The sequence below is a fragment of the Podarcis gaigeae genome, assembly GCF_964106915.1.
Source record: "Podarcis gaigeae genome assembly, chromosome: 8".
Classification (NCBI taxonomy): Eukaryota; Metazoa; Chordata; class Lepidosauria; order Squamata; family Lacertidae; genus Podarcis; species Podarcis gaigeae.
In genome coordinates, this window is record NC_139684.1 from 15,447,611 (window position 1) to 15,461,409 (window position 13,799).

The window sequence follows — 13,799 nt, forward strand, 5'->3', positions numbered from 1 at the left end:
AAGGACTAGACCATGTGAAAAATGAACATAATATTTTAGCTGCAGTTCATTCATTTTCAGCTTTGTTATTAAAAAAGCGTGCATAGACATTCTGTTGCTGCATCCATAACCTGGGTTTAAGGTAGGGTAACCAGACGTCCCCTGTTCCCGGGGACAGTCCCCGGATTTGCAAATCTGTCCCTGGACAAATTCCATCCCCAGAATATCCCCAGATTTGCAAATCTGTCCCCAGAAAATGTGGCAGTGGCAGCCTCAGCAGCCCAGAGCCAGCCTGGTAGCACAGTTGGCTCTGGGTAGCTTCAGGAGCTGCTCGCTGCCACCACCACTGCCGAAGGAGAACCAGGGACGTCCAATGGTACAGATCTCCTGCCCCCTTCCTCCTTTGTTTTGACAGATCGGGGGAGTCTTGGGGAGGCGGGCATTGCCCAGTTTTTGTAAAAAACTCTGCGCATTTATGTTTCACAGGGTGTGAAAGAAGGGCTTTGCACCTTGCCTGGTAGAGAAACTGCACTCCTTGCGCCCCTCCTGGGCAACGGCCGCCTGCCCGTGATTCCTGAGCCTCCCCCGATCTGTCAAAACAAAGGGGGAAAGGGGCAGGAGATTGGGGAAGGCTCAGGAGTCACGGGCGGGCGGTGTGCCATTGCCCAGTTTTTTAAAAAACTCTGCGCATTTATGTTTCACAGGGTGCGAAAGAAGGGCTTTGCACCTTTATACAATATGCATGTGTGCTTGGGCCCAGGGTCTTTTGCCTCACCATCCTCACGACTACTCTGCTTAAAAAAAAAAAAGTGCCCCTGGATTCATCGAAAAAAATCTGGTAACCATAGTTTGAGGTGCCATTTAGCTCCTAGCTTTCATATCTTAGTTTCTCAGACTGTTACTTACTGTATTATAATGTGAGAACTGTACCTACTGAAATTTCCCCTAAGGAATGGGGTTTGCTCATGTTCACTGCTTGATGGATCAGGACAGACTCTGGACCAGTTCAGATTTGCTACTTGTTATACCACCTGCAAATGACGTAGCCCTTTCCCTCCCAGTTCCGAACCAGTTGGCTTTTGGGTCCCTTCCTCTGAGGCAGTCAGAAAAACATACCAGAAATCCAAGTCACCCTTGCTCTCTTAATAAAGGGCTGCTAGAAGTGGGATCACCCCCCTCACACACAAGAGCTTGGGGCCAACCTCTTATATAATCATTTGACCTGCAGAACCCCCTTCCATTTACCAAACTTGAACTCCTGCTCTGTCCCTTAACATGCTGCCAGAGGATTAGTCACCAGAAAGGCTAAAATCCAGTAGGAGGCATTTACTGGCAACTCCCATGACTTCCCTGCACTCCCCCCACTCCCAAATCTGAGAGAATGACAAAGTTGAACAGAAAAAGCCTCCAAGCTGCCCACCCTTAAAAAAAAAAAGCCCTAAAAAGTATTTATTTCCACCTGATATGAGCAGATGAGTGGGGAGTGGCTTAGCAGGCTGTGTATGGGCTGCAAGGGGGGGGGGAGGTACCCAGAAGCAAGAGATATTTAAGATGCGGTGTGCGAGGGAGAGGCACACACATTTCTCGAGGGCATAGACTCCGACAGGAGCGATCCAACTTTGAGAGACTTGGTTCATTGAGAAAGAGAAAGAGGGAAACAATAGCTGTGGCTTTACAGAAAACATCTGTACAAATACAGTTCAACTAAAAAAGCAACTCTTCCTCCTCCTGGGACAGGAGATAAGAATTTCTGAAGCAATCCCTAGGACCAAGTGAGCGGGGGAGCAGAGAAGAAGAAAAATCTCTAGACACAGCATGCAGACCACGTTCAGCACTCAGCTGGCTTGGTTATGTGCAGTAACCATCTCTTTGGCCGTGTACCCAGCCTGGCTGCAGAAACCTCCAAAGAGGAAGGTGATCAATGGGAACCCCAAGAACCTAGGCTGCTGCGAGGAGCTGAAGGAGCTGAAGATGCATGTGGCCAACCTGTCCACCTTGATACAGGAGCTGAGCAAGAAGCAGGAGGATGAACTGGGAAACGCCATCATGCAGGTGATGGAGCTGGAAGGAAGCTTCAAGCAGATGGACCTGCGCCTCAATGACGTGGAAGGAAAGTACTCGGAGATGAACAACCAGCTGGGCATCGTGCAGCTCCAGGCAGCTCAGACTGTCACGCAAACATCCGCAGGTAAGGAGGACCAGCGGTATGGCAAATAAATGCATGGAAAAAATAGAACCTCAGAAGCTGCTCCCCTCAGTTAAGACCCCCAATACTGCAAGCAAACTCTGCTGGGCAAAATACATCCCAGGAGAGGTGCTTTTAAACAGGGAATCACAATCTTGTGTATTTGCTTTTGAGTTGTTCAACTATTTCATTTCCAAGAGAGCTTGAATGTTTTAAATGATAACAGCTTTGTTCTGCGTGTAAGACCTGCAGACACTCAAAACACAATCACTCTTTAGAATGTCAGCAGAAAAGTGAGGAGAGACAGTCCTACATTGAGATTATGGTCTCTCTGTCTTTGTGTGTGCTTAAAGATAGGAAAGTGCAGCCAGATCCCATTCATGCTTTTTTCCAGAAGCAGTTTGTGAGGAAAGAGGGAAGGTTGTGAGCACATGTGTGATTTCGCACAAAGAACTCTGTGTGAGAATATGAGCAATCATATCCGGAGATGCATGGACGCTAGGATTGCCATCTTTAACAAACACTGGTTGGATTAAATAGTTTTAAAACCTCAGTAAATCAAACTGAAAGCCATTTCAGCTCAATGACAAAACACTTAAAAAAGAAAAAAGCCTGCATGAAAACTGTGGATGGTGTCTTCTTCAAAGAGGCACCCCACCTTTATGCTCACTCAAGGGGGAATGTTGTGAGATATTTTACATATATATCTGCACCATTCAAAATTAAAGAACCAAGTCAGATCACTATCTAGCTTGATACTTCCCACACTGACCAACAGCAGCCCTTCAAGATTTAGGCAGGACTAATTTCCAGCCTTGCCTGGAGACCCCCAGAATTGAACCTGCTGCCCTCTGCATGCAAAGCAGTTGTTCTACTACTGATCCGCAACCATTCCCTAAAAGAAAATATGAATTTTCCTTCAACACTATATGTATAGCTTTATTTTTAAAAACTCCACCCCAGTAATCAATTAAAACTCATCCGATTTAATTGAGTAACATAACCTTGGTTACCACCTAGTCACCTTTTCCCACAGGGGCCAATATAGCCACACACACTTTTACTAACACACCTTTTAACTAGCCGGTTCATCATTTGAGGTTTATAGTGAAATAAATAATCAACTCAACTTAGCTTATAGCCATGGCCACCTGGAAGCAGCTCTTTCCCTCAATTGTGAGCAACCAAGCTATATACAAGTGTGACCTGGGGGGGAAAATCCTCACACTGAGGTTTTTGCAGTATTCACATAAACAGCCCAGAGTGTGCCTTCAAGGTAAAAAATTATTAAACCACAACATGTCTTATTACAGGCATGGTAAGGCCACACTGCATGCGGAAGGCAGCCACGTAGGGACTTGAATTGCTGGCTGCGAAGAAGCCCCAGTTGGCACCTAATCTTTCCTAATAGGTGGAAATCATTCACCTTGCACTCTGTTACACCTGTCAGGATGGATAAAAGTTAACCTCGGGAAGGGCCTCTCCCTTCCCCTGGAAGCAGCTGGATGTTCAGTTCTTAACATGGATAGGGAAGCAACCATTTCCAAAAAGGCTGATACGCTCGCCGGAGCGGGAATGTACTTTCCAAGTGGGAGCAGGTCATGATGCAGAAAACAGACTGTGCATAGTCCAAACATGTCAGATGTGCTGATTTGGCTCGTTTGCCCGAGAGCACAACTGCAAACCGGGGAAGCTGTCCCAGGCATGGCCATCCTATCAGATCAAGAGGTTGGGCTTTGCGGAATGGCAGCAAACTGTATTTGCTATTCCCCATTGCTTCAGTCTGGAGGCTTTTGCAATAAGAGAAGTTTTTGGAGGAGAAACTGGTTCTCTCACACTCAGAAGTAGTAACACTACTGCTCAGCATCTGTGAAGTGCTGTTTCTGAGTGTTCAGGTCATTTTACACAATCTTGCTATAGTAAATTATTGTGAGGTAGGCTGGTATTGGTGCAATACGCCCCTATTGTAGGACAAAGCATGCAGCAGAGAATGCCTGCCCTAAGGCTACCTAGAAAATTCAAAGTGAGATTCAAACCTGAAGTTTCTAGATTTGTAGCCTAGTCTGTTGGTTACATCAGCTCTTGCACTAGCCATTTCTGAACAGACAAGTACTGCTACACTGCTCAAACAATTTCTCTTTCACCTTTAAAAGACCATGGTGAGATATGTTGCTATTATGTCAACTTTACAGCTGCAGTCAAGGCTAAGGGTTTGTAAGCTGCCCAAACTCACCCAGCCGAGCTGGGATTAGAACTTAAGTCCCCAAAGTTCAATACTATGGTTACTGAACCATACTGGTTCTTTGTTCTTTACTAATCAGGATAGTTTGCATAATTTTAGAATGGTTTTTTCTGGGAGGGGGGTTTCAGGCACACATGCAAAAGCCATCAAATCCCCCTTGTGCCACTGAGCGAGCCTCCCTTTCTGTTAGCCTGATCCCGCTCCAAGTCCTTGCTGCTCAATGGTTGTGTTTTTGAAGGGTTACAGAAGGAGCTGGAGAAGTTAGCGCCCAAAATCTGCACTTATATATGGACAAGAGAAAAATAACTTGAGCAGTCTCTCTGTAAGCAGATGGCCCTCCTGATTCCATGTGTGCCAATCAATTGCTGAAACAGCCTACTAGGTTTGGGAAATGCTTCTAGACTGCAGCCACCATCATGCAGATCTGAAGGCAACCCTGTATCGCGAAATTTTTAACTTTTAATCTTTTACAATTTTTTATGTGCTGTAAGCCACCCAGAGTGGCTGGGGAAACCCAGCCAGATGGGCAGGGTATAAATAATAAAATTAGTATTATTAGCTCTCCCAAACTGGGCAATGGCTTCATTCACCAGTAGAACACAGTTTGGCTCACTTGCTTAAGGAAAGCATCAGCTGCAAGCATCCTGAAGAGATACACAGCTGTCCTCTTATTTGTGGAGCACATGGCTGTCTCAATCACATAGGTTAATGTTGGAGGTGGTTGAGGCTTGATGGTGTCAGGGTTCCCCTTCTGGCTTTGAAATTATAGGGAGGCTTCACTAAATATTGCAACGTAACGGTTTAAAACTTACAGGCTGTTTTTGGAGGAAGTGTAACATAAGCAAGGTTACATTTAAGAAAAATGTGTCAAAAGATCACAATTTGTGGGTTGGAGGTGTTGAAGCAGATTGACCTCATCAGATAATACTTGTCAGTCATTGCTAAACATTTGTTGCTTCCCATTCCAACCCCTCCATTGACACAGATGCTGTGTACGACTGCTCATCGCTTTATCAGAGAAATTACAGAACTTCAGGGGTCTACAGACTTCTCCCTGATGAATTCCTGGGAACGCCAGAAATGCAAGTAAGAAGTTTTAATACAAATGCTATGACTTACCTATGCCCCAGTTATACAGTGGTACCTCGGGTTAAGTACTTAATTCGTTCCGGAGGTCTGTACTTAACCTGAAACTGTTCTTAACCTGAAGCACCACTTTAGCTAATGGGGCCTGCTGCTGCTGCTGCACCGCCGGAGCACGATTTCTGTTCTCATCGTGAAGCAAAGTTCTTAACCTGAAGCACTATTTCTGGGTTAGCAGAGTCTGTAACCTGAAGCATATGTAACCTGAAGGATATGTAACCCGAGGTACCAGCTTTGGGCAGCTTTCAGGACAGGTTCCTACAGAAGGAGCACACATTTGCTCTCTCTGAGCCTCCATGACCCACAGAAGGTGACCCTCTAGGGGTGCTGGTAAGAGCTTCTCTACAATGGTCCAATCTATGGGGCTGAATGGCAGCAGTAGGGAAAACTGTCCAGGATTCCTGGACTGAAAGAATGACACTTAGGATTATTATTATTTTAAAAAACCTTTTGATGTTCATGGATTTCCCTTTCTTGGTACTCAAAATGGCTTTCTAAGAAAGTAGCTTCAATCCACCTGTAGCATCACAGAGAACATCTCTCCTAAACTAAAAAGCAGCTGACCTCATGTTAAATGCTGCTACCCAGTGCCTAAAATCCCTTATTCTGCCATTACCAATAATACATTTTTTCACTTATATTCATACTGATAAGGTTTGTGGGGTGAGAGGAGGGGAAGAACAGATATTCAAATCAACTGAACTATTCAGTCCAATTTGGCAACAACAAATACATGCCCCCTGCCCAAAAGGGGCCTGGATAGTCCCTAGTCTCCATGAATGACTGGAATCAATGCTCTTTCCTATTGCTCCAGGTATACTGTGACATGGAGACTGACGGAGGAGGATGGACAGTCATCCAGAGGCGTAAAGTGGGCCTGATTTCCTTCAGCCGGGACTGGAAGCAGTACAAGCAAGGGTTTGGCAGCATCCAGGGAGACTTTTGGCTGGGAAATGAGCACATCCATAGGCTTTCCCGGCGCCCAACAATGCTGCGTGTGGAGCTTGAGGTAAGGGAATGGTTTCAAAAAACCAGGTGAATTTTTGGTAATTGATCTATGTTGAACAGCTAAGGAAATTAGAAGGATGAGCAGTCTCCAACAGCAATTTGAGATACAGCCGAACCTTGGAAGTCAAATGGAATCTGTTCCAGAAGTCCATTTGACTTCCAAAATGTTCAAAAACCAAACTGCAGTTTCTGATTGGCTGCCCCATCGGATGTTTGGGTTCCAAAAGAACATTAACAAACCGGAACACTCACTTCTGGGTTTGCGGTGTTTGGGAGCCAAAATGTTTGAGTTCCAGGGCATTCGGGATCCAAGGTACGACTGTATTGCAATTTCTAGGTACTGCTTTACACAGGCGTCAGTATCTAGGGTTGGCAAGTAAGATATCTCCCCCACCCTCCATTATGCCCTCTTAACAGTGCCCTTAAACTCAAAAAGCAAGGGCACATACTCAGATGTCCTCAGCGGCTGCTCCACAACTACAGAGGTATTTTCCTTTGGAAGTCTTGCCAAACTGCAGGCACAGCATGAGGTTTTGCTGAAGGGAGTCAGCTATAATTAAATGCTTGAAGCATCCTCTGTTCCAAAAACACTATTCATTCTAAACCTTCAGCTTATGAACAAGATGAGAAGTAGTTTCAGTGGAGCTAGCAGGCAAGATGCCCTGTGGTTGAACACATGAATGAAATGCAAAACGTTGAGGAAACGGCCGTATCGTTTCCTACGCAGGAATCCATCACATCCATTTGAAAGAGCAATGGATGCCTGAAGATATGGCACTCCTTGCAAGGAGGGATAGGTGCATACATTCCTGGAAACGGTTTTCCTAGATAAATTTGCTAACAGAAGATGTTTTCTCTTCACCTTCATCCACCTCCTGTTTACCCTTGCAGGACTGGAATGGCAACATCCGCTACGCTCTGTACAACCACTTCACTCTGGGCAACGAGCTAAACAGCTACCGCCTCTTCTTGGCCAACTACAGTGGCAACATTCCACATGACTCCCTGAGGTACCACAACAACACAGCCTTCAGCACTAAGGACAAGGACAACGACAAGTGTGTGGATCACTGTGCGCTGTTACGCAAAGGTAAGCATGTAGATGGGCTCCTCCTCCTACACAAGTTTTAGCTGAACAGGGCTGAATGCCATTTTGCAATTTAGAAACATTTCCAAAAACTGTATTCGCTTTGAAGTTGTAAGCATTGCAAGAACAATGGCAACTACAAAATGTGAAGCACTTTCCGGAGCAAACAGGAACACAGGAAGCTGTCTTATAAAAGGTTAGACTATTTGTCCATCAAATTCAGGGGAACCTTTGGCCCTCTAGATGTTGCCGAACTACAGGGGTAGGCCAATGCTCAGGGGTAGGCCAATGCATTAATGAAACCGTATGTGCCCCAGAATGCTTTGCAATTTGCTTGGTCCCATGATGGCAGATGTCAATGCAAAACGAGGTTTCCTGGAGGCAAAAAGTTTCAAAACCCACTGCTTTCGAAGACAGATCAAAAGATTTTCTCCACTTTTGTTTCTCAACAGGCGGCTACTGGTACAACTGCTGTACAGACTCCAACCTGAACGGGGTTTACTACCGCAATGGAGAGCACAACAAGAGCACAGATGGGATTACTTGGTACGGATGGCATGGTAAAACCTATTCCCTGAAGAGGGTTGAGATGAAGATTCGGCCGGCAGACTTCAAAGCCCAGGGGGATACCAACAAAGTGGAGTAAGGCAGCAGAGACACAACTTCATGGGGGACAGGGAGAAAGATACACACAAATGCTAACCAAAAAATAAACCACAACCACTGGTCTGAAATACAGGGGCTGTACCTCTGCATCTTTCTCATCACAACGCTCTCTTCCAGTAGGATGCTCAAATGTCCCAGGACATGTAGCCCCTGGCAAGCAGCATCCTAATAAGAGAAGAATTTTGTTCCACTCACAAATATCACAGAGTTGCTATAGCATTTCCCCCCGGAGTACAGGGATGCAAAGTGCGGTATTAACTTTCCCAGCTTTTTAAAAATGTCCACCTTGCAATCACTCCCTGTTTTAGGTTGACTCAAGTGCACAGATACAGCAACGGCCAAAATGAGGTAAGGGAATGGGGGAGGGAGGGAAGTGCTGAGTTAGGAAGATGACTGCAAGCAAGGTGATCCTCTTTTCAAAAGCATAGGCCCACAATTTAAAAGAGAAACAAGAATCACATTGGGACATTAGATGAATCGTAATTGGAGTTCCCCACAGATCTTCCTATTGATGAATGGAGAGGGGCATCAAAGACATTCCAGATTTAAAAGCCTACTATTTATGCCTTAAGCTTTTGTGGGGGAGGGGTTTACTACAAAAGGAAGCTGTCAACAACAATAAAAAATATACATTAATATTCTGAGGTTCTATAAGCCAGGGATGAGGAACCTCTTGCAACTTGAGGGCCACATTCTGTCACAGGCAACTCTGAAGGGGCCTCAGGACAGTGGTGGGTGTGGCCATAGGAAAAAGTGGATCGAGCAACTTTTAATCTTTCTACAGCAGGGCCCATTCCAGTCACACTAAAACCAGAGGTTTCTGCATACCAACACACATCTCCCACCCACAGACACTACCACAGCTCAAAGGCACATACCACAGCCAGGCTAAAGCAGGGTGCAGAGAAGGACCAAACAGAGATGCCACAAGGCCCAAATGCAACCACCAGGCTTGAGATTCTTCAGTCCTGTTAATATACTGTGCAGTGTTCAATACAAATAAAGAGATGTGAGGAATAATATTATGCACAGATTGCAATGCATCACAATTGGGGAAAAGAGTTGTTTTAAAAAAGCCACAAGTTACACCAAGGACTCCTCTCAAAGCTCAGTTCCCTGCTTAACTTTGTTGCCAGAGTGGGTTCATAGTTAATATATCTATTTTTTATTCACTTTTTAATTATTATTTACAAGAGGGATCTGGCATAATTTAAAGTTGCTATCTTGGCACCAGAAGACATTGGTTTCCTGGAAAGTGTCTTCTACATGTTGACTGGCCAAAATTTGGGACCATCCCTCCAGGAGCATATTGTTGTTAAAGATGGTTGCTGAGTGGGTGATGCTCCAGGTGGATCTGTGTGTGCTGTAAATTGAAAGAGCGCTCTGTACAAAATCTGCCGTGCCTCCACAATGGATTTTTTTGTGTTTTTTTTCCAGATTCTATAATAAACTCTCTTGTTTTTAAACTTGGTCTTGAGTCTTTTGTCAAAATACCTAACAAGCAGGCAGATTAAAATCAGAAGTCCTTGAAGAAAAGAACAAGCAAGGCTCCAGGAGAGGTGACAGTATGTGTTGTGTGGCAGACACAGGGTCTGAAAATAGCTCAGCAGGCAAGTGAAAAGAGCAATGGATGGATATGATATGGAAAATGAGAGACATGCAGAAGATAACAGGAACATGGCAGAGATAAATTGGGCAATGCACACAGGGACAGCCACACACAATTAATAAAAGGCTGCGCTGCCAAGCAGGTTTACTAGAGAGTGAGCACCACTAGGGACTTACAATTCTATGCACAGTGACCTAATGCTGTACAGGATTGGTCCATAGGCATGCTAAAGCTACATGTCCCATTTCCTTCAGAGACTCAAGCATGCCTGGTTTTCCATAGATAAAGAGTGGAGGAAAGGGACAGGAGCTGCCTGGAACATTTCAGGAAGGGCTATTGGTGGGGGTTGGGGTCCATGGGGGATGTAATAATAACTGCCAGTCACAGCAGACAAAACCCTGGGCAGCTCCCAGTGGGATCTGCTTGCCTTATTAGAAAAGGTGCTGCCTCACCCAGAGACTAGCCGGCCCTCCAGATGTTTTGGGTCTACAACGCCCATTATCCCTAGCTAATAGGACCAGTGGTCAGGGATGATGGGAATTGTAGTCTCAAAACATCTGGAGGGCCGAGTTTGCCTATGCCTGGACTAGCATCACCTGGGGGCTTTTAAAGAAGCCTGGAAAGGCTTCCCCCTCCAGTGGCTCCACTCCCATGCCCCTCCTTGACAGCAACTGCCCATCATTGTAGTCAATAATGAGCTAGAAGACTCAGAACTAGGCAATTTTGTATGTTTAAAGCATGGGCAGTAGCAGTTCAGAAGCATGCTATAAACATCATTAGGTTGTGCACCAGTCCAAAAAGCAGTTTAAGCGTGACAATATAGAAGCTGCTATCCCTTCTCTCTCTCTCTCTCTCTCTCTCTCTCTCTCTCTCTCACACACACACACACACACACACACACGTACACATTTTGTTTGCTTGGGAAGAGGAAGAGAGTAATTGCAGCCAGTGATTGATTAACAGATCTGTCAGAAGCAGGCAGGCAAAAGGCACACAGCTTAACCCAAGAGGAATTATGCATCTCCAGGGACAGAAAATTCTACAAGAAGTCCACAGTTTGAATTAAGCCAAGACTACTGGCTGGGAGCAGAACAGAGACTGATTAACAGCAACAAAATGCTTAGCTCCAGAAGTGAAGTAACATAATGAAGTCAATACACCACACTGGAAAAAGCCCTAAATAAACAAGGAAGCAAACAGAAAAATAGGCTAATAAAAAATAAGAAGTTCAGGCACAATTCCAGTTGCTTGCGACAACTGAGCTTGTAAAGACATTTCTATTTAAACTGAATCCATTTCAATTTAAGATGGACTGAAACTAGGGTACCACCAGAGAGAACATGTCAAGAGCTTATAAACACCAGAATAATTATTCTGCAGATATAAGTGGCTCTTCAGGAAAGGTCCTTGAGGAAGTCAAGCTTTGATTCCAGCCTCTACTGGCTGGGGCTGATGGGAGTTGTAGTTCAGCAACATCTGGGAGGGCCAAATCTTCCCCAAACACATGTACTAATGAAAAAGCCCCCTCTGGATTTATTTATTTTTTTAAAGTTGAAAGCAAGCCACATTTCAATCTCCTTTCTTGTTGCACAAATGGTTATTAAGTCATCCTAGTTTCATGAAGCTTCCATGTTCCAAGGCAGTATACCAACAAATAGCAGCTGTTCCTGTGGAGCAAGAGCAGGGAGAGGACTGTGGCCTTCAGAGTGGCATATAGCTGGCCGCTCTAGGCTAGGCAGGTTTTAATTTAAAACTGTTTTAGGGTTTAAGTTATTTGTATATCCTCCCAAGCAGAAAGAATGGGAACATAACTGGAAATAGTTAGCTCTGCCTGTAATTAATCCACCTACTTTCTACCTCACCAATCCAAAGGGACACCAGGCACCTTTGAAACAGACCATTGGTCCATCAGTCCCAGCACTGTCTGCTCCATCCAGCAGTTTCTCTCAGGCAGTGGAACTGCAAGCTCAAGGTCCTTTTAATTGAGGCTGCTCGGGGATTTCAACCTGAAAACCTTTGCATGCAGAGCACATGCTCTGCAAGATTCCTCCTTCTCCTCCCTGTTGAATTCTACAAGGGCAACACTCAGATGGAAGAAGAGGGATCTGACAGACAGTGCCTGGACTGGACGCAAGTAAGGCAGGCAGGTGAGGGCTGGTTGAAGGCAGAGTGAGGTTGATTGGGCACTGCTCCATTTGCCCTAATGGACTAGCCTCTGCTGGTCTGTCTCTTTGATAGGGCAGCTTCATACGCTCCCGTGTTCATAGGCACATTGCAAGAAGAGGAAGCGCAGACATGGCCCTTTCAAAGAGCTATTCTTTCCCCCTGCCATTAAATCATCATCATTTAAAAGCAGCTGCTCTTGTTCTTTCATTAGTTTCAAACACACCTCTTGCCTGCTCTCCAAGCTGACAATCTGTCATCAGCTGGGAATGACTGCCATGCAGCTCAGGAGAATTTCTGGAAATGCCAGCTGAGAAAAGTTGCCTTACTAATATCACTCTGACCATGGTATGGGAATTTACAAAGAGATGACTTTGTGGCTGGCTAACAGCAATAATAAACCCCAAATCCAGAGACCACTGAGACCCCAACCGGACAAAACTGTGTGGATGTTATTGCTGGTTTGCTGGCTCAGAAACAAGGAAAGGGGAAAAACACACACACACAGTGAGAGTGAGAGTGAGAGTGAGAGAAGCGTTTCTCAAAAACTGTGTCCCACACAAGCCAATGGACAAGCCAAACACAAACAGCCTGCCATTGCTTTAGCCAGGTATATCAGATAAACATTTAACAGGCTAGGTGTTGTTGTTTTTTTATTTCCCTTCCCTTACAAAGCAGAGGGATAAGTGGTATTTTGCCTGGTTTTCCTTCCAGAAAAGCAACAATTAGGTATCACAGATGTGTTCTTAACACAGCATAGCATTCAGTGCTGAACAGCAGTCATCCCCCTCACTTCCTGCCTCCACAGGCTCAGAGGCAGACACAGTAGCTGCGGAAAGGGTGCCCAAGGATGCCCGGAATATTTCTGCACCTTGCCCTCGCCACACCATTGAAATGGACATCAGAAGCAGGCAAAAATGTTGACTTGTAATTTGTTTGGAGGTGAGAGGGAAGAGGACATTTGAGATGGGGAGAGGAGAAGAAGGGAGGAAAGACAGTGTGGTCTATAGGGAACTGCAAATGAGTATTGTACTAAGTGGATGGAAATAAATCTCTTTCTTTCTCTCATAATGGTAGTCCCTGGAGTGCAAGATCCAAACAAATAAGACAGGGAGAAAAGGTCAGAGTTGCTCATAGAGGCACCCAGCCTAGGCCCAGGCAGGAGCAAAGAAAAGAGGAAAGTCTGCAGAATTTCTGGCAGTGAGTTGTACCATTTCTATTGTACTTGGCCCCAGGCATTTAAATACCAGATGATGGTATTTTAAGAAACAGGGAGGGTCAATTCCCGGAGTTTTTATGAGCTTATATTGTGCTGAAGTGCTTCTACTGCTGTTGCCAGGCCAATCGATACTGAAATCTCTACTGATCCCCCCAAGCCACTGTGATGTGGGAGTCCAAGCACTTTATAAACTGCACAGCTATTTAGGGTATTTCTGCGTGTTCTAAAAAGGCCCCGTCAAAATGTCCTTTATATAAAGTCTCTTGAAAGTCACTTAAATTTTTTGGCCAGGGATGATACACAGAGGGGAGACCTTCCTAGTGCCAAGATTTGCCTTAAAATGCTTTTGTCTAAGTGGAAAAAGGAATAGTTTTAGAGATACATGTCCCATCCTCCTAATAAAGTTTATGAAGCAACCACATTTTCTGCCCTGAACCAGCTTTCACCAATGTGGCACCCTCCCGTGGTATAGACTACAAATCCCATCAGCTCCATCCA

The 13,799-nt window shown here is 45.1% G+C and overlaps 2 protein-coding genes across 5 annotated transcripts in view; one reads left to right on the forward strand and one right to left on the reverse strand.

Annotated features, from left to right (window-relative positions):
• Nucleotides 1–13,799, reverse strand: part of MTOR (mechanistic target of rapamycin kinase) — a 99,879-nt gene that overhangs the window by 46,043 nt on the left and 40,037 nt on the right. The gene's annotated exons all lie outside the window — the stretch shown is intronic.
• ANGPTL7 (angiopoietin like 7) lies at nucleotides 1,366–9,776 on the forward strand. Its single transcript, XM_083750294.1, has 5 exons — nucleotides 1,366–2,167; nucleotides 5,392–5,492; nucleotides 6,364–6,558; nucleotides 7,449–7,647; nucleotides 8,097–9,776. Exons 1-5 carry the CDS (start codon nucleotides 1,795–1,797, stop codon nucleotides 8,288–8,290), a joined length of 1,062 nt encoding a protein of 353 aa, XP_083606420.1. The 5' UTR covers nucleotides 1,366–1,794; the 3' UTR covers nucleotides 8,291–9,776.